The sequence below is a fragment of the Amborella trichopoda genome, chromosome 10 (assembly GCF_054954075.1).
Source record: "Amborella trichopoda isolate Santa Cruz 75 chromosome 10, AtrichopodaSantaCruz75HAP2 v2.0, whole genome shotgun sequence".
Taxonomy (NCBI): Eukaryota; Viridiplantae; Streptophyta; class Magnoliopsida; order Amborellales; family Amborellaceae; genus Amborella; species Amborella trichopoda.
In genome coordinates, this window is record NC_142345.1 from 42,487,252 (window position 1) to 42,511,558 (window position 24,307).

Sequence of the window (24,307 nt, forward strand, 5' to 3'; positions counted from 1 at the left end):
TATTTCTAAAATACACCTGGTCACAAATTAATTTTTTAAAATATATTTTTTTACTACTTATTTAAGTTGTTTAATTTTAAATTAAACATATTTTTATTATTTTTTGGATTTTTTTTTGGTATTTTTATTTTTTAAAACACTTTTTTGCCTTGCCCGTACCTGCTTGACTCGGGCCGGACTCGGGCCGGCTACCTAGACCAATTCTAGGTTGCGGAGATCCAACCCATGGCCAAGTTCCACGTTCGCGTCGTGGTTTTCAACACTGCTCCAGATAATACTTTTTTGTTACATTTGGTACAATCTCGCATTACATATAGTGCAATCAATCATTAAACTCTTTTTGTGATCTTCACCTATTTTTAGCCTTTTTGTGATCGTCATCTATTTTTAACAATTTTTAGATAAGCTTACATGTAAAAAAACTTTCCAAAAGAATAAACTTATATGTGAAATTGTCTATAAATTTATCTCAAATAACTTTACGATGGGCACTTAACAAATATCATTATTTTTAATATGATAGTGAAATTTCAATGATTAATACTATTATTTTTAATATGATAGTGAAATTTCAATGATTAATACTATTATTTTTAATATGATAGTGAAATTTCAATGATAATGAAAACATCAAAACATGCCCTTTTTCTATTCCCTAATCGCAAGGACTCCCATCATTCGCCTATCATTCTATATGGTTTTCTTTAAAGGTTTTTCTATTCTTTTTTCTTTTTTTTGAGTAATTCAGTGAGGATGACGACCCCCGACCCGTTTTTTGAAATCATTAGTAGTTTTTAAATGCTTTAGGTAAAAATAGAAACCTAAATCTTAACTGCTGGGCGTAAATGATGCTACCACCACGACTCCAACCCCATTCTCAAAAAAAAGTTTCTTCTATTTACTTATCGCAAAGCACCCCATCATTTCCCTATCATTCCATATGGTTTTCTCCAAAGGTTCTTCCTTCTTATTAATTAGTTTCTGCTAATATAAACATTTTGATGTGCTATATTTTCTGATACCAAATCCTCATTATTTTTGTTTTGTAAAGTCTCTCCAGCGTGTGTTGGTCGTTCCTAAGTAAGCACCAATTATTTAGGAATAGGATTAAGAGATTAGGATTAAGAAAATATGCAAACTAAATAATAACTTGCTCCATTTATTACCAAAGGATTGTCTATAGAACCTGAAAAAGTAAGGCATGAGCCACAAAATGCGTCCAACAAACTTTTCAAAAGCTACTTTCATTGACCAGGTCCAAGACAGGCTGAAAAAAAAAAAAGCAAGGCATGAGCCACAAAATGCGTCCAAAGGTTTTCAAAAGCCACTTTCATTGGACACTTCCAAGAAGCTTTTCAAGTGCCACTTCACTGTCATTCCAATAGAAACACACTAATTTGTCCTAAAGGAGCCAAGCGTCCTAGAATCTTTCACTTCCATTGCCATGCCAGAGAGACCCATAGTAACTAAGTCATGGTAGAGAGAGACCCCATAATAAACTAAGTCATGGACCCTCAGTAACCGAAGTCAAGGAAATCGGGGCACCATCATTCTCTTCTTCATCTCTCATCACCTGTAAATAGTTGTTAAAAATGCATCAAATGAATGTGTATGAGAGAGAGAGAGAGAGGTCTGCTCACCTTCTCATCCTTCTCAGCTGCAGCAGCGGCTGATGAAGCTGCTTTACTCAACCCTCTCCTCTCGAGCTCATTCAAAAATCCATCTAAAGCATCACTGCTAATCCTGTACGGTGTGTGTTCAGGACCTGGAAACGAATGATTGACCACTTCTTCTCTGAAATCTGATAGAGCTCTATTTATCTCAGCACCCACATGTCCATATTGTTTACAAAACTTGGGAACCACCTGAAAATCAACCATTAAACAACCTTTTCAGCGCCAACAATTGCAAAGAACTGAGAACACACACACACTCTCTACGTACCATAGCATGGTGAGGGTGTTGGAGCATGCCAAGCAAATCATGGTACAGCAAGATCTAAGAAATGTCAAATGTCAGATTCTTCATAGTTAAATAAAAATTGAGGGGGAACCATAACCAGAATTAAGCAGCCTCATGCATCACACACAAAAGAGAGGGAAAGAGAGCATCTAAAATCACAGAAGTGTAAACCAATGTATGAAACTTTACCATGTTTTAGTCCTTGCTATACCATGAAACCTACCTGCAACTAACAGTTTCACTATCAAATTCTCTTTAATACAATGTGTTTTATCTTTGGTAAATCACAAGATATGTTGAGGTTTTTCCTCTGATTAGTAACCCAATGAGTTTACGAATGAGGGCCTTTTTCTTTATGGTGGTTAATGAATGAGTTTTCAAACCTTATAAAGATGCGCAAGACAACATACAAAACATGATGGGACTCATGCACTTCGTTCCAAAATGTCCAGTTCATTCTCTAATTCTCATACCTAGCAGAATGTGAATTCACTAAATGCTCTCTCTCTCTCTCTCTCAGACACACACACAAAGGAGTCATCTTCAAAGTATATTTCTCGAGAGTAGCTACTGGACCCACCCTTCTATGGCATCCTCTGTGCACTTGTGTTTTGTCAAAATATTCCACTTTTTTAGATGCATACTCTTTCTTAATCAATTTAGGTACAGCAAGAGAATTGACATGCCAAAGTAGAACGCAAATTAGAGAACAGAGGTTTACATTTTCAATATCGATATCTCTAACAACCTGCAACATATCAAATTGATTAACTGAATAGCCTATTCAGCAGCTAGAGGGCATAGGCTTCGACCAGAGAAATTCATATCATCCAATCAGAAGTACAACCTCACGCTTGAGTATAAAAAGTGGGCACCTAGGTACCACTTTGAGGTGAGGCTCCATAAGAGCTAGGTGCCTTCGATATTTCGTTACTTGAGGATTTGGTGGGAATAAAGAAACCTCTGGTTAGCCATAAAATGTTATTTTCTGTACTTGGGCGGGGGAATGCTTACATAAAAAACAACTTAGCGCCTAACTTCAGTAGAAGTAAAAGAAAATAAGCTCTACTTTATTAAAGAAAAAGTAAAATTAAACCTTAATTTTTGGTTTGCTTATCTTGAGACACTATCTGAAACCTATTAGGGACCCTGTTCCGCTGAAGCACATTTTTTCTTTCTAAACATTGAAAGAGAATAACAGTAATATTTTTCAATGTCTCAATTTTTTTTTTAGTTTCCATTCTTAAACAATATTTTCTTTAGATTTCGTATTTATTATTTAATATTTTCTTTAGATTTGACATTTGTGAATAGTTAAATGTAATTTGTGCATAGTGAATTTGCAAAAGTCTTGCTCACCATTTATGAGTTTGTCCCCAAAATAATAGGGCGGAATGCCAGGCTTACTTTTGGATAATAAAATGAAAAATATTAAGAATTTTGCAACTGATAGTCATATAAAATATCTATATTAGCTGAAATCACATGACTAATTACTAGAAACCCTCCAACATTCGACATCTGGAAAAAGAATCTTCCAGATCGGAACCTCTCAATGAAGATCCAGTAAATCTCTACTTATTTCAATTTAGATCCAACTCATTTCAAAACATGTAAGGATTTCAATTTAGATATACATTTCAAAACGTGGTTCAACACTCAACCCTAGCACTAAGAGCATGTTAGTAAAACAAAGATCCGATGTGCAAACAATAAAACACGCATCTTATATACTAGGTTGAAGGATGATGGCCATATATAATATCTACGCAAATAGAATTACAGCACTAATCTAGGATAACAAATTCAAACATTTCAAATTCTACTTTTTAGACTATATGCAAAATTACAGATATTTATTCCCAGAAAACTTCCTCCAACTTCCATACAAGAATTGACAAGAAAAGAGGAATCTAACAATAAAAGCCATATCGGCAACATCAAGTCTCTGAAGCAATGCTTGACTAGAAATCCACAACCTGACAATGATATGAACAATTGCAAAACTGTGTACTAGCTTCTCTATCACCCTTACTCTCTCAATATGATCTATAAACAACGTGAGATGATCAGTAACTCTTTTCCGACTGGGACAGGAAGATCATAAAACTAGCCTTTGAGTATGGCAGCAGGAATGAGCGAATAGACAATTTCCTATTAGGCACCATCAAGGGATTATATCTCGTTATCCCTTTGACCTATATACCATGATTGTACATTGCCCGTTATCTTTCCTAAAAGTTGTTACTTATCAGGGAAAAAAATCATCCAGGGATCTCTATGGGAACATGATGAAAGGCTCCTCAACACAAGGTATAGAATCAACGACAAAGCAGTCAAAATCCTCATGCAGGCCATGGGGCCCCCATAAGTAACAACTTGTAGGTGTTGCCAAAGAATATATGTTGTATACATCCCCACATAATTCAATTCTCTAGTCCGAAATGAAGCATGGTCGGGACCATAGTTATTGGGATCATGTAGTTTGGTAGGCTAACTGTTCTAGAAGCTCGATCCTGAGATCCCAAAAAAGGGATTTCCTATTGATCTCATTTTAGATCTTGATCCCTAGAACACAGGGATCGAATTCCTTAGTTTAATATCTTACGGACATTGAATTCCAGCCCCCTACAATCAATATTTTCAGCTGATGAATCATACACAAATAGGCAGCTGTATTGGCATGCAAGACCATGAGTGCACATACTAGAGAACTATAGAAAGAGGAAGATATCATTAGGAACGATACACGAAGCTCGTAGTGACTAGGCATTGGCGCTGTTCCTATCCAATTGGGGAACTCGATCCTATCTAATTTGGAAGCTCAATCCCTAGAACACAACGATTGAGTTCCTTAGATTTAATATTGTACGGATCTCGATCCCTATTAAGGAACTTTCGGTGAGACTCGATCCATCATCCATCGATCCCGCCCCCTATCCAGAACCATTCGGGATCCAGCTCCCAACAACTATGGTCAGGACCTTGTCTCATAGCTCATATGGTCACCATGGTATGCCTATGTAGTCAAAACATAAGCCAATATGGCATACTCTACAAGACCAGTTATTTCTTAAGGTGGATTCCCAATTTAAGGTTATTTGATAGATAAAAAATGCTTACACCTCTTGCAAAACAACATTTGACCAAACTGCCCTCATGTGTTATCAGGGAAGGTATTTGAACAAAAACATAACAGGATCACTATGAATACTTGCTTTTGCAGTCATGTATGTCACCGTTATCCAAGAGCTTCATTTCATTCTTCATGTCAATCCTACACGATATAAATTATCAATACTATGATTTCAGATATACTAAGTTATTAATGTCATGATGAGTTTAGATAACACTTCAAGTTTACTTCATATTTTGCTAAACTTTATATACACAAGTTTTCTTCTATGGTAGGCTAGACCAAATATCAGACACACTCTTGCGTCCCTGTAGAACTAACCACTGAGAGCCTGAATACCTATATACATGCGTTCAGGTGTAACATAAATCCAATTTCATAAAAACACATATTTATATGTAGATTTGCATATATTCATTACTGACGTGTCCCAGGCACCTGTTCCAGGGTTCAAGTTATTGCACTATGACTGTCATATTGAAAACCCTAACATGCTTATCATACTGACATCCATTTGGCTGTTCATTGAACACTGAAAATGTTGGTGTACCACAATAAAACCTAAATAATGTCACTAGCTTAGGGGAAGAGGGCAACAAAGCTCGCCACTCTGTGTTGTCATGCAATGAGATGAAGTAACAAACAACCACTGAGGGTAAAAACTAAAGGAATGAGACAATATCATGTCTGGTCCATGGATTAAGTGCTATGATGGTATATGCAGATGAAGAGTTCAGAACTACACAGTCTCTCATATGAGAGGAAGTGAGGAACTCTTCAAAGCCATGCTCAACAAGACCAAACAAACAACATATCTGTCCATATATTCTAGAAGAAATATTTCACATGACATATATCTATCTATATATATATATATATATATATATATATATGGATATACTGGACTAAGGCTTCTCGTTTAGCCTCAGGATCAGTTATTTTATCTATTATATCGATAATTAGATTTTCTTCCTTAGAGAGTGTATTACAAAAGCAGTTAGTATTCTAGCCATACCGAAGAGTGATTATTTATGTGTGATTGTAACTGGACTCTCTACCGAGCGACTGCCCAGACGAGTGGAAGTTGTTTTCTAGTTTTTGCAAGTGCCACATGTAAATTTTCTTTCGTTTGTCTAATTATGCAAGCTAAATTAATAGTATGTTTAAAAGTTAGGAATATTTCTTATGTGAATTGGATTGTGGTTGATATCTCTCCATTATTATGTATTATCTGCTTCATATTATTTCTCTTCATAAAGTTTGTGTATTATTAAAAACTATTTTAAATTTGATCTCAAAACATCTTTATTGATCTTGGTCCGTCTTTGGTATCAGAGCCACAAGTTTACAGTGGTGAACTGTAGTTCTAGGTATTGTTCTAAAGGTTAGAAACATAATAAAATTTACCATAAAGATAATAAGGAAGTAAACCAAAAGTCGTCGTGACCCGCACTACCAAAAAGGCCAAGAAGAGCAGCGAAAAGGTACAGGGACTGTTTCCGATTGACTCAGTATTCACCCATTATCTTAAATGGCATATTTTATCAGGACTCTATCCAGTAGAACAGCTTCCTCGTCCAATAGTACACTACGAGTAAAAAATAAAGAAGAAATAACCATAGATAATATAGAAAAACATATACAAAACTGGAATATTCCAAAGGTCCCCATAACTGATATTTATAGAAAAGGAACTTTCGAATTTAAGTCTAGTTTTGCCATCAAAACAGTAGAACAAAGTATATCAATTACTAATGAGCAAGAAAGTTTCCAACTACTCTCTAATAGAATGATCCAAAATCATAAATCTAAAGAATATCAGTATTTGCATATAGGTCTTATCCAAATAGCCATAAAACCTCTAACTAGATTAGGATTAAATAATTCTGTCTTGCTATGCCTAAGGGATGATCATCATAAGAAATTCTCTGACTCCCTTCTAGGAATAATAGAATCTAGTCTTTGTAATGGCCCCATATACTTTAACTGTTTTCCAAACTTTTCAGTCTCTTTAACAGACGCTAATCTTTTGAAAGTCCTCACCTTGAATATAAAAACTCAGGGATTTGATATGAATTCAGGATCTCAAAATATTGCACTAGTATACCGAATATGTTACAAAGTGATGAACACTCCATGTCCTAATGCTCTTCAAATGAACACCAAAGGACAAACCATGTTCTTCCAAACTAATATGGAAAAATCCAATACGGTCATACCAAAATCTATAAGCTGGTCTCAGATAACCCTTCCAGAAAGTTGATCTTTACATTGTGAAAACCAATAGTCCGGAATCCCAATTAATAGAGACCCAGACCAAATAATTGAGCATCCTGATGGGGATATAGAAATACAATTTAATTCAAATAGACGTACTAAAATAAACCTATCAGAAGACTCCTTACAAATACCTTTTAGACACTCTATACCTTCAAGGCACTCTACCTCTTCTATACCACAGAGGCCGGTATTGGATGGATTAACAAGGACAAATAGTAATATCCAAAGGCCAATATACAAGGTATATGAACCTAGTTCTCTTGATAATGACCCTACACCTTCTAATCTAGATTTCAATATCCTTACTCTTCAAAAGGAGGAAAAATTTAGAATAGACAAGGAAGGACTCAATAATGACTTCTTGTCTGAAGAAAATAGAGAAATATGAGATTGGTATCTAGCTGAATTTCCTCGGGAATTATTAAATGCATTCCATAAAAGATTCAATAAGTTTGTAAAAAAGAATAAACAAAATATAGGATTCTTTGATTGGCTAAGGAATACTCTAAAAGAAAAAGATATACCAGTCCAAGATTTTAGTCTTAATACTATAGAAAATCAGTATCAAACCTTTTACTACCAATGAAGGAGAAGAAATACAAAGTATTCATCCTCCTGAAAAAAGCCTCCAGCTAAAAGGAACACTAAAAGAAAAGCCTGAAACAAAGGCTTCTCCTTATAAAATCATTCCAAAAGAGATAGAACATCATACTCATAAGATAGATGTTATACCCCATATCATTGAACAAAATAATTATACTAATCTCTGTCTACAAACTATTGGAAAACAAACAACGAGAATAGAAAATATGATTGGTAAACCCCAAAGTATACCTAAAGAAAAAACAAAGGCTTTATTGTTCAAACCTCCTCCAGAACTTTCTAAAGAACAATTTAGTCTACAAGGAATAATAAAGAAGGAAGACAATAAAGAGCTTATTGATGAATTGGTTAAAAAGCTAGCAAAGCTCAGCATAAAAGGAAAAGGAATAAGCACTGAGCAAGCAGCCATGGTACTTCAAGAAGAAACCCTATCTAATAGTGAGATACAACAAATAGAAGAAGCTTTTAAAACAGAAGATCTGGAAATAAATAGAATAGACTACGGAAGAAAAGTAAGACCAACTTCTCAAACTAGGATGTATTACCCAAGGCCCACTCCTGTAGATATTCAGTTTGAAGAAGATTTGATTACTAGCACCGTATCATATTCAGGAAGAACAATTGTTAATTGAAATATCGATGGAATGTCAGAAAATCAAATACTCGATGCAGTGAAACATATGACTATATACGCAACCGCATACAAAATAAGTGGGAATCATGACCAAGAAATAGCTAAAGCCATTATTTGCGGTTTTACTGGATGGCTAAGAGGATGGTGGGATTTCCATATAGAAGAAAATTCAAAGGAAGAAATACTAGCTGCCACGAGGCAATGGGTTGTTAAAAATGAATATGGTCAGGACATAGTCAATAGTGAAAGTGATGCAGTCAATACCTTGATATATACTATCACTCTCCATTTTGTGGGAAGTACTGCATTACTCGATGCTAGATCTGAAGACCTTCTTTCTAACCTTAGATGCCCAACTCTGTCTCATTATAAGTGGTATAAGGATGTATTCTTCTCTAGGCTCCTTTCCAGAGAAGACAGTAAATCGGATCACTGGAAAGAAAAATTCATAGCCGGTTTATCCCATCTCTTCGCTAAGAAGGTCAAAACGAGATTAAAGAATAAACATGGACGAATAATTCCATCCTCTTTATATACACTCGGAGAGCTGTCAGCAGAAATATGTGTAGAAGGGCTTGCTCTCTGTACAAATCTAAAGTTAAAAAGGTAACTAGAAAAACAAAAGATGACAAGCAAAAAAGAATTACGGGATTTCTGTGAACAATTTGAGTACAATACTCTGCCTATGTTTAAAGAATGCGATAAAAGAAAATATAGGAATAAAAGGTAACCCATATACCAATAAAGCTTCTACCAAGGAAAAATTTTCTAAAAAACTCTCCCCCAAAAATAGTTTCAAGAAATTCGGGAGAAAAAGAAAAATACCTATTTGCCACAATTGTGGCAAGGTAGGACACTATAAAAATAAATGCAGGATAAAAAAGAAAATAGATGCTTTACAATTAGATGACAATATCAGAAGCCAATTGTTTCAGATTATACAAATAGAGGAAGAATCTTCTGATAGTTCGTCCCCTTCTGATACAGAACATCTAGTTGGGGAAATAGAGAATGAGGATTTAATTCTTAGCAGTTCGAATTCAGAAGACAATATTACTAACTGCTTTTGTAATACACTCTCTAAGGAAGACAATCTAATTATCGATATAATAGATAAAATAACAGATCTTGAGGCTAAACGAGAAGCCTTAGTCCAGTATATCCATATGGCTAAAACAAATAAAAAACCCTCTCCTCTTGTTCCAACTCGAGAAGATTATAGCTTTGCTAAAATTCTTGGGAGAGTTGAAGATAATAATATTACTCAAAAGGAACCATCCATATCTGAATTAAGGCAAGAAATCAATGAAGTAAAAAATGAATTAAAAACCCTAAAGAATAGGGTACAAATTCTAGAATTAGCCTCTGACGCTAAAGAAGATAGTCCTGCCAATACAGATGAAGAGCTAGAATTTGATGAGATTATAAGTAAATATAAAAAGCCTTTGTCCCTAATAGATGAAGAACTAGAATCTTCTAACACAATACAAAATGGTAATTATGTTAATCTACTTAATAAAGTTGTTACTCAAAAATGGTTCACATTAGTAAAAATATTAGTCCATAAGGAATACAGCTTCCAGACTCTTGCATTAATAGACTCAGGAGCTGACTTGAACTGCATAAACGGAAGACTTGTTCCTACAAAATATTTTAGTAAAACAACTCAAATATTAAATACAGCAGATAGTAGTAGGATGGTCATAAATTATAAACTTTCAGATACTGTAGTCTGCAATAATGGTAATTGCTTTGAATTTCCTTTTATCATGGTAAAAGGATTAAGCTAATCCGTAATACTGGGGACACTATTTTTTAACATGGTATATCCTATAAAAATAGATAGTTCAAGAATCGAAGCTAATATAGAAGGCCATAATGTAAATTTGAGTTCATTGAAAAACCCAAAGTCAGAGAAGTGAATAATATTAAAGAAACGATTTCTAATAAAGAAAAGTTTTTGTACCACCTCAAAGAAGAGCTAAATATAAAATAGTTGAGGATAAGCTCTTAACCCCTAAAAATAAAACAATAATTGAAAATATTAAAACCAATATAGAAACAGATGTATGCGCTGATTTGCCAAATGCCTTTTGGAATAGAAAAAAGCATATTGTAACTTTGCCATATGAGATTGATTTTCATGAAAGAAAAATACCTACTAAAGCCAGGCCCATACAAATGAACCCGCGGCTTCTAGAAATTTGCAAAAACAAAATTGATAACCTATTGCAGAAAAAGCTTATCAGGAAAAGTTCTTCTCCCTGGAGTTGTTCAGCATTCTATGTGGAAAAGGCTTCTGAGAAAGAAAGAGAGGTTCCTCGATTGGTAATAAATTATAAGCCTCTTAATAAAGTCCTGCGATGGATAAGGTATCCTATACCAAATAAAAGGGATTTACTTGATAGACTTGTAAATGCTTTCATCTTTTCAAAATTTGACTTAAAGCCTGGGTACTGGCAGATCCAGATTGCTGAGAAAGATAGATATAAAACTGCCTTCAATGTCCCTTTTGGACAATATGAGTGAAAAGGTTTATCAGAAAAGGCTTCTTTTTTCGCCTCCGGATATGTTATTTTGTCAATTATCTCTATGATTAAATTTTCTTCTTCAGAAAGCATATTACAAAGACAATTATTATCTTCTTCAGAGTCAGAACAATTATTATCTCTGGATTCACTCCGAGATGCTCTCTTCAAGTCTTCTCCCCCAGTCATCTCTCCTCTTCTGTTCTTCTCTATCTCTCTGAGCTCTGCTCATCTCTCTTCTTCTGCTCAGAACTGTACTTCTAAAAGCTCTGCTTCTTTTGTCTCCTCAAAGCTCCATTTTGAAGCTTCATAATTTTTGTACTCTCTGCACTCTCTATGAAACTCTCGGTACTCTCTATACTACTCTACTCTCTGTAACTCTCTGTACACTCTCTGTGATACTCTCGATACTATACTCTCTGTACTCTCTGCAACTCTCTCTACACTCTCTGTACCCTTTGTACGGTTACTATTAGGATCTTCTACTACCTCTTATTATTCCTCCCTTGTCTCTCTTTTCTACTCTTTCTGTATTTTTATTTTGTACACTGCATATCGGGTGGTGTGTCTAGCCATCCCAAAACTGAGTGATTGTGGGATTTGTACATGTGTGATTGTAACCAAAATAGTCTACCGAGTTTTTGTCCAGAAGAGTGGAGGCTCTTTACAAGCTATTGCATCTGTAATATGTAAGTGTTTTTATATAAGTTGTTTTTAGTATAAGTTTCTTTCTTCCATGCAATTTAAAATTATATTTTGTGTAAAAGTTAGGACTGTTACTTATATTAACTGGTTTGTAGTAGACTTCTCTCCGTTTTTGCTGATTATTTGCTTATTCCTTTATCTAATTATTAGGTTCGTATATTAAGTTTCTGATTGATTAGCATCAATAGTTGCATCAATAATTGCTTGAAAAATAGATCTTGGGTCATCTCTGGTATCAGAGCCACAGTATTTTTAGAGTGGTGAACTTAGATTTTTAAGATAACGGATGAGTACTCAAGTCAGTCGAAACAGTCCTTGTGCCTTTTTCACAGCTCTTCTGCCCTCTTTCGGCAATACGGGTCATGACGACTTATGGTTTCAACTCTCGGACTTATCTTAAGATGACAAATTTTATTTTAGCTATTGGCCTCTAGAACAATACTTTCATCTTATTAGGACACTGTCCAACAGAACATCTTCATCAAACAGAACATTACGAATAAAAAATAAAGAAGAAATAATAATCAATAATATTGAAAAACAAATACAAAATTGGAACATCCCAAGAGTTCCCATAACTGACATTTATAAAAAAGGAACCTTTGAGTTTCGAACTAGTTATTCCATAAAGACTGTAGAATAGAGTGTATCGGTCAATAATGAGCAAGAAAGTTTTCAACTGTTATCCGACCGAATGATTCAAAACCATAAATCCAAAGAATATAAGTATCTTCATATAGAACTTATTCAAGTAGCTATAAAACCTCTTACCCGATTAGGATTAAATAATTCTATACTTTTATTTTTAAGAGATAGTCGTCATAACAAGTTCTCTACTTCCTTATTAGGAGTAGTTGCGTCTAGTTTGTGTAACGGACCTATATATTTTAATTGTTTTCCGAATTTCTCTGTGTCTTTAACAGATCCGAACCTTCTTAAGGTTCTCACCTTGAATTTAAAAACCCAAGGTTTGACATGAACCCTAGATCACATAATATTGCCCTCATATATAGAATATGTTACAAGGTAATGAATACCTTAAGTCCAAATGTACTCCAGATGGACACGAAAGGTCAAACAATATTCTTCCAAACTAATATTGAAAAATCTAATACAGTAATCCCTAAATCAATTAGTTGGTCCCAAATCACTCTTCCAGATAATTGGTCGATACATAACGAAAATCAACAGTATAGAACCTCTGCTAATCGCGAACGTGATCAAATTATAGAATATCCAGATGGAGATATTGAAATTCAATTCAATACTGATAGAAGAACCAGACTGAACCTTTCGGAAAATTCTATAAGAACCCCTAGAATACCTACACCTTCTAGACATTCTACTTCATCAGTATATCAAAAACCTATAATTGAAGGATTGACTCGAACAAATAGTAATATCCATGGACCTTTCTATAAAATATATGATCCTAGTTTATCTAATAATGAACCAACACTGTTTGATCTAGATTTTAATATACTCACTCTTCAGAAAGAAAAAAAACTAGACATAGAAGAAATTAAGAATGACTATCTTTCTGGAAAAAAATAAAGAAATACGTGATTGGTATTTAGCATAATTCCCTAAAGAACTGCTAGATGCTTTTCATAAAAATTTTAATAAATTTATAAAGAAAAATAGGCCAAGCATAGGATTCTTTGATTGGCTTAGACCCATATTAAGAGAAAAGGAAATCTTAATTCCTAGCTTTGGTCTTAATGCCGTCGAAAACCAATATCAAATATTTTATACAACTGAAAGAGAAGAGATCCATAGCATACATCCTCCTGATAGAAGCCTTCAATTAAAAAGAACACTAAAAGAGAAGCCTGAAACCAAGGCCTCTCCATATAAAATAATTCCTAAAGAAAATGAACATCATAGTCAAAAAATAGATGTCATACCACACATAATTGAACAAAATAATTATACCAATTTGTGTCTACAGACGATTGGGAAACAAACCACCAGAATTGAAAATATAGTAAGTAAAACCCAAAATAACAAAACTAAACTAGATAAAACGGAGAGCATGAAAGCTGTCCTATTCAAACCTTATCCAGAAATCAATAAAAAGGACAATTCAGTTTGGAAGGAATAAAGAAAAAAGAAGAGAATAAAGATCTGATTGATGAACTAGTCAAAAAATTTGCCAAACTGGATATAAAAGGAAAAGGTGTAATGGTATGGTATTACAAGAAGCTATACATCCTCCTGATAGAAGCCTTCAATTAAAAAGAACACTAAAAGAGAAGCCTGAAACCAAGGCCTCTCCATATAAAATAATTCCTAAAGAAAATGAACATCATAGTCAAAAAATAGATGTCATACCACACATAATTGAACAAAATAATGATACCAATTTGTGTCTACAGACGATTGGGAAACAAACCACTAGAATTGAAAATATAGTAAGTAAAACCCAAAATAACAAAACTAAACTAGATAAAAAGGAGAGTATGAAAGCTGTCCTATTCAAACCTCATCCAGAAATCAATAAAGGACAATTCAATTTGGAAGGAATAAAGAAAAAAGAAGAGAATAAAGATTTGATTGATGAACTAGTCAAAAAATTTACCAAACTGGATATAAAAGGAAAAGGTGTAATGGTATGGTATTACAAGAAGCTATGGTATTACAAGAAGAAAGCTCAACCAATGATGAAATTCAAGAAATGGAAGAGGCTTTTAAAGAAGAAAATCTTAATATTAATAGGATAGATTATGGAAAAAAGTTCAAACCAACCTCTCATACTAGAATGTATCATTCAAGATAACCCCTGTAGATATACAATTTGAAGAAGACCTAATATCCAGTACAGTATCTTACTCTGGAAGAACAATAGTGAATTGGAATATTGATGGTATGTTTGATCATCAAATACTTGATACAATGAAACATCTAACATTGTATTCAACAGTTTATAAAATAAGTGGTAATCATGATCAAGAAATCACTAAGGCTCTTGTGTGTAGTTTTACCAGCTGGTTAAGAGGATGGTGGGATTTCCATATGGAGGAAACCACCAAAAGAGAAATATTAACTGCCACAAGACAGTGGACAGTGAAAAATGAATTTGGACAAGATGTGCCTAATAGTGAAAGTGATGCAGTAAACACTCTTATATATATATACTACCTCTCCATTTTGTTGGGAGTACTGCTTTATTAGACGTCAGATCTGAAGACCTCCTGTCTAATCTTAGGTGTCCAACGTTGTCACATTACAAATGGTATAAAGATGTATTCTTTTCTCGGCTCCTTTCCAGATAAGATAGTAGAGCTGATCATTGGAAAGAAAAGTTTATCGCCGGATTTCCATATCTCTTTGCCGAGAAAGTAAAAAATAGATTGAAAAATAAACATGGAGGTATAATTCCGTATTCCTTGTATGCATTTGGAGAACTATCCGCTGAAATATGCGCGGAAGGGCTTGCCTTATGTACTGACTTGAAATTAAAAGACAACTGGATAAACAAAGGATGACTAAAAACAAAGAATTAGGCGATTTATGCGAACAGTTCGAATATAATACGCTACCCATGACTAATAAAACTGATAAAAACCGATATAAAAATAAGAGATACAAGTCCAGTCATAAAAAGAGTAACAAAGAAAAATTTACTAATAAATTTGACTCTAAAAATAATTTTAAAAAATCAAGAGGAAAAAGACAAATACCTGTATGTTATAACTGCGATAAGGTAAGACACTACAAGAATAAATGCCGATTGAAAAAGAAGATTAATGCCTTACAAATAGAAGAAAATATAAAAACCAGCTACATCAAATTTTACAAATAGATGAAGATTTTGATGATAGTCCGTCTGATACTGAGTCTGAACCATTTGTCGAAAAGATTGAAGATGAAAATATAATATTAAGTAGTTCTGACTCTGAAGAAGATAATAATTGTCTTTGTAATATGCTTTTTGAAGAAGTAAATTTAATCATAGAGATAATTGACAAAATAACAGATCCGGAGGGGAAAAAATAAGCTTTAACTCAATATATTCAAATAGCTAAAGCAAAACAAAAACCGCCCCCATTGGTAAGACCTCAAGAAGATTATAGTCTAGCTAAAATTCTTATAAGAATCAATAATAAAAATAATGTCCAAAAGGAACCATCAATTACTGAGCTTAAATATGAAATATCAGAAGTAAAAAAAGAGTTAAAAGTCCTTAAAAATAGAATACAAGTTCTGGAACTTACTTCTAATCTACAAAATACTCCAGAAAATACAGATGAGGAAAAAGAATTCGATACCCTCATAAATAACTATAAAAAACTGCTATCTCTGGTAGAGGAAGTATTGGAATCCTCTAGCTCTGTACAAACTGATAATTATGTAAACATGATTGATAAAATAATAACACAAAAATGGTTTACGTTAATAAGAATTATAGTAAATAAAGAATATAATTTTCAATCTTTAGCCTTAATAGACTCCGGGGCAGATTTAAATTGTATAAATGAAGGTTTAGTCCCTACCAAATATTTTAGCAAAACGACTCAAATACTGAATATTGCAGATGGTAGCATACTTACTTTTCAATTTCCTTTTTGCAGATTTCTAAAAGTCGAGGGTTCATTTGTATTGGTCTCGCTTTTGTAGGTATTTTATTTTCATGGAAATATGCCTCATATGGTGAATTTACAATATGTCTTTTCCTATTCCAAAAGGCATTTGGTAGTTCAACACAGATTTCGCTTTCTATTTTGTTTCTAACATCTTCAATAAGCTTTTATTTTCAGGAGTAGAAAGCTTCTCTTCAACTATTTTGTATTTTAGCTCTTCTTTAAAATGATACAGAAATTTTTCTTTATTGGATATTGTTTCTTTAATATTATTAACTTCTCGGACTTTTGGTTTATCAATAAATTCAAATTTTACATTGTGGCCTTCTATATTGGCTTCAATTCCTGAACTATCTATTTTTAATGGGTATAATAGGTTCAAGAATGGAGTTCCAAGAATTACGGACTGGCTTAATCTTTTTACCATAATAAATGGTATTTCAAAACAATTTCCATTATTGCAGACTGCAGTATTGGAAAGTTTATAATTTATAATTAATCTACTTCGATCTGCTGTATTTAATATTTGAGTTGTTTTGCTAAAATATTTTGTAGGGACCAATCCTTCATTTATATAATTTAGGTCCGCACCTGAGTCTATCAAAGCCAAGGTTTGGAAATTGTATTCTTTATGAACTATTATTTTACTAATGTAAACTATTTTTGCATAATCACTTTATCGAGTACGTTTACATAATTATCAGACTGTATAGTACTAGAGGATCCTGGTTCCTCATTTATAGGGGATAGAGGCCTTTTATAATTATTTATAATATTATCAAATTCTATTTCCTCATCTATATTTTCAGGAGTTTTTTGTAGGTTGGATGCTAATTCCAAAACCTGTATCCCATTTTTTAAATTTATTAATTCATTTCGTACTTCATTTATCTCATTCTTTAATTCAGCTATAGATGGATCCTTTTGATCAGTATTTTTATTTTCAACTCCTTTAAGGATTTTTGCAAAACTATAGTCCTCTTGAGTTTTAACAAGAGGAGGAGGTTTCTTATTTGTTTTGGCTAGTTGAATATATTGAATTAAGGCTTCTTTCTTTGCCTCTGGGTCTGTTATTTTGTCTATTATTTCTATGATCAAATTTTATTCTTTAGAGAGTGTACTGCAGAAGCAATTATTATTTTCATCTTCTGAGTCTGAACTACTGAATATTAAATTTTCATCCTCTATTTCTCCAACAAGTGTTCCGTATTAGAACTTGATGAACTATCATCAGATTCGTCTTCTATCTGTAATATTTGATACAGCTGGCTTCTGATATTTTCTTCTATTTGTAAGGCATTTATCTTCTTTTTTATCTGGCAGTTATTCTTGTAATGCCCTATTTTACCACAGTTATAATAAACAGGTATTTTCCTCTTTCCTTTGAATTTCCTAAAATTATTTCTGAGAGAAATTTTTTAGCAAATTTTTCTTTAGCACTTCTTATATGGCTGGATTTATATCTCTTATTTTTATACTTCTTTCTATCAGTATATTTGGCCATAGGCAGAGTATTGTATCCAAATTGCTCACAAAAGTCGCCCAATTCCTTTTTGCCTATCATTTTTGTTTTTCCAATTGTCTTTTTAATTTTAAGTCTATGCAGAGAGCAAGACCTTCTGAACATATTTCAGCAGACAATTCTCCTAATGTATATAAGGAGTATGGGATTATTCCTCCGTGTTTATTTTTTAATCTTGTTTTGACTTTCTCAGCAAAGAGATGTGGTAAACCAGCAATAAATTTCTCTTTCCAATGGTCTGATTTACTATCTTCTCTGGAAAGTTGCCGAGAAAAGAATACATCATTATACCACTTATAATGAGATAATGTTGGGCATCTCAGGTTAGAAAGGAGATCTTCTGACCTGGCAACAAGCAGAGCGGTACTTCCTACAAAATGGAGAGTTATTGCATATATCAAGGTGTTGACCGCATCACTTTCACTATTAGGTATATCTTGACGAAATTCATTTTTTACTGTCCATTGCCTTGTGGCAGCCAGTATTTCTCTTTTGGTAGATTCATCTTTATGAAAATCCCACCATCCTCTTAACCATCCAATAAAACCACAGGTGATGGCTTTAGCTATTTCCTGATCATGATTTCCACTTACTTTGCACGTTGTTGCATACATTGTCATATGTTTCATTGCATCTAGTATTTGGTGATCAGACATTCCATCTATATTCCAGTTGACTATTGTACTTCTTGAGTAGGATACGGTGCTAATAATCAAGTCTTCTTCAAATTGAATGTCCACATGAGTTGGTCTTGGGTAATACATCCTGGTTTGAGAAGTTGGTCTTACTTTCCTTCCGTAATCTATTCTATTTATCTCAGGTTCTTCTATTTTGAAGGCTTCTTCGATCTGTTGTATCTCACTATTGCTTAGGTTTTCTTCTTGTAATACCATGGCCTCCTGTTCAATAGCTATTCCTTTTCCTTTTACACTTAGCTTAGCTAGCTTGTTTATCAATTCGTCTATTAATTCTTTATTGTCTTCTTTCTTTTTTATTCTTTGCAAACTGAATTGTTCTTTACTAAGTTCTGGAGGTGGTTTGAATAATAGGGATTTTCTCCTATTCGTTTCAGTTATCTTAACTGAAGGTATATTCTGAGGTTTACAAACTATATTCTCTATTCTTTTCTTTCCAATAGTTTGGAGGCACAGGTTAGTATAGTTAGTTTGCTCAATTATATGAGGTATAACATCAATTTTATGGGTATGATATTCAATCTCCTTTGGAATTATTTTATAAGGAGAGGCTTTAGTCTCTGGTTTTTCTTTTAATGCCCCTTTCAACTCAAGACTTTTCTCAAGAAGATGAATACTCTGTATTTCTTCCCCTTCATTGGTATAGAAGGTTTGGTACTGATTTTCTATAGCATTAATACCAAAGTCTAGGATTGGTATATCTTTTTCTTTCAAAGTGTATCTTAACCGATCAAAGAATCCTATATTTTGTTTATTTTTCCTTATAAATTTATTAAATCTTTTATGAAAAGCATCTAGTAATTCTTGGGGGAATTCAGCCAGATACCAGTCTCGGATTTCTTTATTTTCTTCAGACAGGAAATCATTTTTTATTCCTTTTATATCTATTTTAAATTTTTCTTCTTTTTGAAGGGTCAGAATATTAAAATCCAGATCTGAAGGTGTAGGTAGGTTCATTATCAGATGCGCTAGGTTCATATGTTCTATAAATCGGTCTTTGGACATTATTATTTGTCCTTGTCAATCCATCTAGTATGGGTCTTTGTGGTATGGATGAGGTAGAATGTCTAGAGGGTATAGAGATTCTAGATGGTGTACGTATAGAGTCTTCTGACAGATTTATTCTAGTACGCCTGTTGAAATTGAATTGTATTTCTATGTCTCCGTCAGGGTACTCAATAATTTGATCTGGTTCCCTATTGGTTGGAAATCTAGCTTGTTGGTTCTCACAGTGTAAAAACCAATTTTCGGGAAGAGTTATTTGAGACCAATTTATAGACTTAGGTATGACTGCATTTGATTTTTCCATATTGGTCTGGAAAAACACAGTTTGTACTTTAGTGTCCATTTGCAGGGCATTAGGACATAAAGTGTTTATTACCTTATAACATATTCTATATACTAATGCAATATTTTGTGATCCAAGGTTCATATCAAACCCTTGGGTTTTTATGTTTAGTGTAAGGACTTTTAGGAGGTTAGGGTATGCTAAAGAGACAGAAAAGTTGGGAAAACAGTTAAAATATATAGGTCCATTACAAAAGCTAGACTCTATTATTCTTAAGAGGGAGTCTGAGAATTTATTGTGACGATCGTCTCTTAAACATAGTAAGACTGAGTTATTTAATCCTAATCTAGTTAAAGGTTTTACGTCTATCTGTATAAGGCCTATATGCAAATATCAGTATTCCTTAGATTTATGATTTTGTATCATTCCATTAGAAAGTAACTGAAAGCTTTCTTGTTCACTAGTTATAGATATACTTTGTTCTACTGTTTTAATAGCAAAACTAGACTTAAACTCGAAGGTTCATTTTTCATATATATCAGTTATAGGGACCTTTGGAATATTCCAGTTCTGTATTTGTCGTTCTATATTGTCTATAGTTACTTCTTTTTTATTTTTTACTCGTAGTGTACTTTTGGACGAGGAAGCTATTCTATTGGACAGAGTCCTGATAAAATTTTTCATTTAGGATAGTGGTGAATATTAAGTCAGTCAGAAACAGTCCCTGTACCATTTCACGGCTCTTCCTGGCCTTTTGCAATAGTGCGGGTCACGACGACTTTTGGGTTTCACTTCCTTACTATCTTTATAGTAAATTTTATTAAGTCTTTGTCTTCTAGAACAGATACCTAGTACTACAGTTCACCACTGTAAATCTATGGCTCTGATACCAAGACACCAAGATCTATCTAGCAACTATTTTAAGCAACTATTTATTCTAAACGTACACAAGTTTTATAAAAAGAAGCAATACACATACATGGAGAAATATCTATTATAAACCAGTTAATATAAGTAGTGTACCCAGACTTTAAACAGAATATGAACTTAAATTGCATAACAGAGTATGGATACATTCACATATGACACTTGCAAAAACTTGAAAATAGTTTCCACTCCTCTGGGCAGTAGCTCGGCAAAGAGTTCATTACAATCACACATATATTTTACAATCACTCAAATCTGGTGTGGCTAGATACACCACCCGAATTACAGTAGAAAGAGAGAAAAGACAGCAGTTCAATAGTAAATAAGAGAGAGTAAGAAGAGTAACAGTAGAGACAAAATACTACAAAGAGGCAGAAGAGAATAACAGAAGGCAGAGATTGAGAACAGCGACTGTGGATTCGCAGAGAGACGGCTGAAATGAACACAAAGGGGGATGGCAGAGAGAAGGCTTAGAGCTCAGAGAGATGGCTTGTGAGCGCAGAGTGACGGAGAGTTCAGAGAGATGGAGAGTGCAGAGATATGGAGCGTACAGAGAGGTGGAGCGTATAGAGAATTGGAGAGTACAGAGAATTAGAGAGTGCAGAGAGATGGAAAGTACAGAGAGATGGAGAGTATAGAGAGGTGGAGAGTATAGAGAATTGAAGAGTACAGAGAATTAGAGAGTGCAGAGAGATGGAAAGTACAGAGAGATGGAGAGTATTTAAAGCAGAGGAGGACAGAGAATTGCGAGCTTAATTGAGAGGGAAATGAAAACCTGAAGTTGAGAGGGAAGGCTGAGAGAGAGCAAGAGAGCAGAGAAGATTATTGGGGGAGAGCACTCGGATGCTTTTGCTTCATCTTCTCCTTCCCTTTTATAAGCATCGGACTCCAAAGCTTATTAGATTTATTTGATAAAGGACGCCAGCTCAAAAGGTATGAGGTAACCCAAAGCTGTAGGTAGCACAGTAAAAGGTAAATAATGACATCTTGAAGTGATAAAAGGTTGTCGTCAACATAGTAAAAGGTGAACAGTGACTTATTGAGATGACAAAAGGTTGTCGACAACACAGTAAAAGGTGAACAGTGACATCTTGAGGTGACAAAAGGTTGCGAACAGTAACTTCTTGAGGTGACAAAAGGTTGTCGGCAACATAGTAAAAGGTGAATAGTGACATCTTGAGGTAACAAAAAGGTTGTCGGCAGCATTATTCCCTGTATTAGTCCAGCTTAGGTTTGGGATAATCTGAATTCACAATCCTCGTTTTTCTGGGCATAATCCTCTTCGTTTTGTGTGGACATGGACATAGCTTCTTCTTCTTCTTCAAAGAGTTGTAGTAGTTTTTTCTTCAAATCTTCTTTGGTAGCCATGGGATTTTGCTGACGCATTCTGTTTATATAATCGGTCATATTATTAATTCCAGCCTCAGGTGGTGAGATTGGGACCTTCTTCAGTTTTATATTATCTGGATCAAGGGCTTTATTTTCGTATACATCCCACCATTTTATGTATACCTGTCTTCCCAATTTGGGAATGTATTCCCAATTATTTGTATAATTATCTGATATTTGGTAGGACCATTTCATGATCCATGGCATTTGGTATAATGCCATGAAATACATATGAAGGTCTATTCTTGTATCATTATTATTATATTCGACAAATTTCCTCTGAGAGGCTTATATTGTTGGCGGCAGTATTTCGGTTCCTGATCCCCACACTTGGAACCAGTTTTTAAACTAATTTGGGAATTCTCCTACCACTGGTATTTTTATTTGAAGGAACCATGTATGGGAGTTATTGTTATTTTGGAAGGCAAAAACTCTATGCCATGCTTCAACATATTCAGTATATCGAAAGTATTTGTTATTAAGCCCTTATGTCTGCAACCTTCTTAGTTTTACTGGATCCATACCCCAGTCCTTATATGATATTATTTTGCGGATCTGGAACTTAGAGTATGCAATTATATTAGTATTTTTCTTATAAAAATTGACCATTGTTGTTGATCCGGTTTCCAAGAGGATGGCTTCATACCATTCTCGAGTCTTATTATTATTGGAAGGATGTAAATGATTATCTAAATAGATATTTGTTATTTCATATGGATCTTTATCTGTATGAATATCATCTATTATTATTTCAGCTATAAAAGTGGTTTCTATGAACCTGGATTTTTCTCCTCCTGAGGTATTAAGTGTTGATATTGGCTCAGAAGAGAATATTATTTCTTGTACTTGCTTTCTAACTAATTGATTTGGGGTTATAGGAGAAGGCATTAAGGTCTTGTCTAATGCTGGAACTATTTCCATTTCCCCTTTCCCCTTATTTGGTATTATTCTTCTGTCCCTGTCCCACCTGCAAAAATTCACGTATTAAAAAGTTAGGAAGATAATTAGTATTGCCTTTAATATGCTCGATTTCGAATTCAAAGGAGGATAGTATACCCTGCAATCTCGCAAAAATCTGCTTGGACACAAGGTTTTTAACATCTTTATTAAGAATATCTTTTGCAGCCTTACAATCAGTCCGTATGAGAAATTTTTGGTTTAGAAGGTCACTTTGGAATTTGGTGACAAAATGGACAATGGCCAAAACTTCCTTTTTAACTGTAGAGTAATTTTGTTGTGTTTGGTTCCATGCCCGTGAGGTAAAACGAACTAATTGTTCTATATATATATATATATATATATATATATATATATATATATATATAAATGGAAAAAGTTGGGATTAGCTCATTAGCTCATATGAACATATGAACCCAACGACCCAGATTAAATCTGGGCCGATCTGATGATCACGGATGTTCGGGAGTATTTGAATTTTTTTTTTTTACAAACCCAAATCACTTGAAATTTTAGGTGCGTGTCTATCAAAAATAGGTGAACCTTCAAAAAATATCAAAAAAAGGATTTTACATGAAATAAATCGACCAAAATACCCCCGAAAAGTTTTGGGGGGTATTTTGGTCATTTTGTTTTTTGGAAATATTTTTTTTTTATATATTTTTATTAGGTACGCCTTGATGAAAATAACACACACCTAAAATTTCAAGTGAATTGGATTTATAGAAAAATAAATAAAATTCAAGCACTACCGGACATCAATGATCGTCAGATCGGCCCAGATTCAATCCGAGCCGTTGGGCTCATATGTTTATATGAGCTAGTGGGCTAATCCCAGATTTTTTCATATATATATATATATACAATGAGACCCTTTATGTTTGATACAAGGTGGTCACAATTCCTTACAACCATTGATAGCTTGGATGTGTCACAAAGTTCGAGAAAGTTTCTTTTGAAGCTTGAGCTTGGTCAATGGAATAATTGCAGCCACCCAACTTCACATCCAATAGTCAAGATTATTGTGAGTAAATGGTCTCATTCTATACTTTCCCATATATATATATATATATATACACACTACCATTGCCATCAAAT

At 33.9% G+C, this 24,307-nt stretch overlaps 1 protein-coding gene across 2 annotated transcripts in view; it reads right to left on the bottom strand.

The window, feature by feature from the left end:
* Positions 1 to 1,132: 1,132 nt before the first annotated feature.
* The window catches only part of LOC18447604 (3-methyl-2-oxobutanoate hydroxymethyltransferase 1, mitochondrial), a 29,339-nt gene continuing 6,164 nt past the window's right edge, over positions 1,133 to 24,307 (bottom strand). For both annotated transcript variants that reach the window (XM_011629960.3, XM_088849087.1), the window contains exons 5-7: positions 1,945 to 1,998; positions 1,641 to 1,865; positions 1,133 to 1,573 (exon numbers count right to left, since the gene is read on the bottom strand). In XM_011629960.3, coding sequence (XP_011628262.1) covers positions 1,505 to 1,573; positions 1,641 to 1,865; positions 1,945 to 1,998 — 348 coding nt within the window. In that variant the 3' untranslated portion in view covers positions 1,133 to 1,504. The remainder of the gene's footprint in view (positions 1,574 to 1,640; positions 1,866 to 1,944; positions 1,999 to 24,307) is intronic.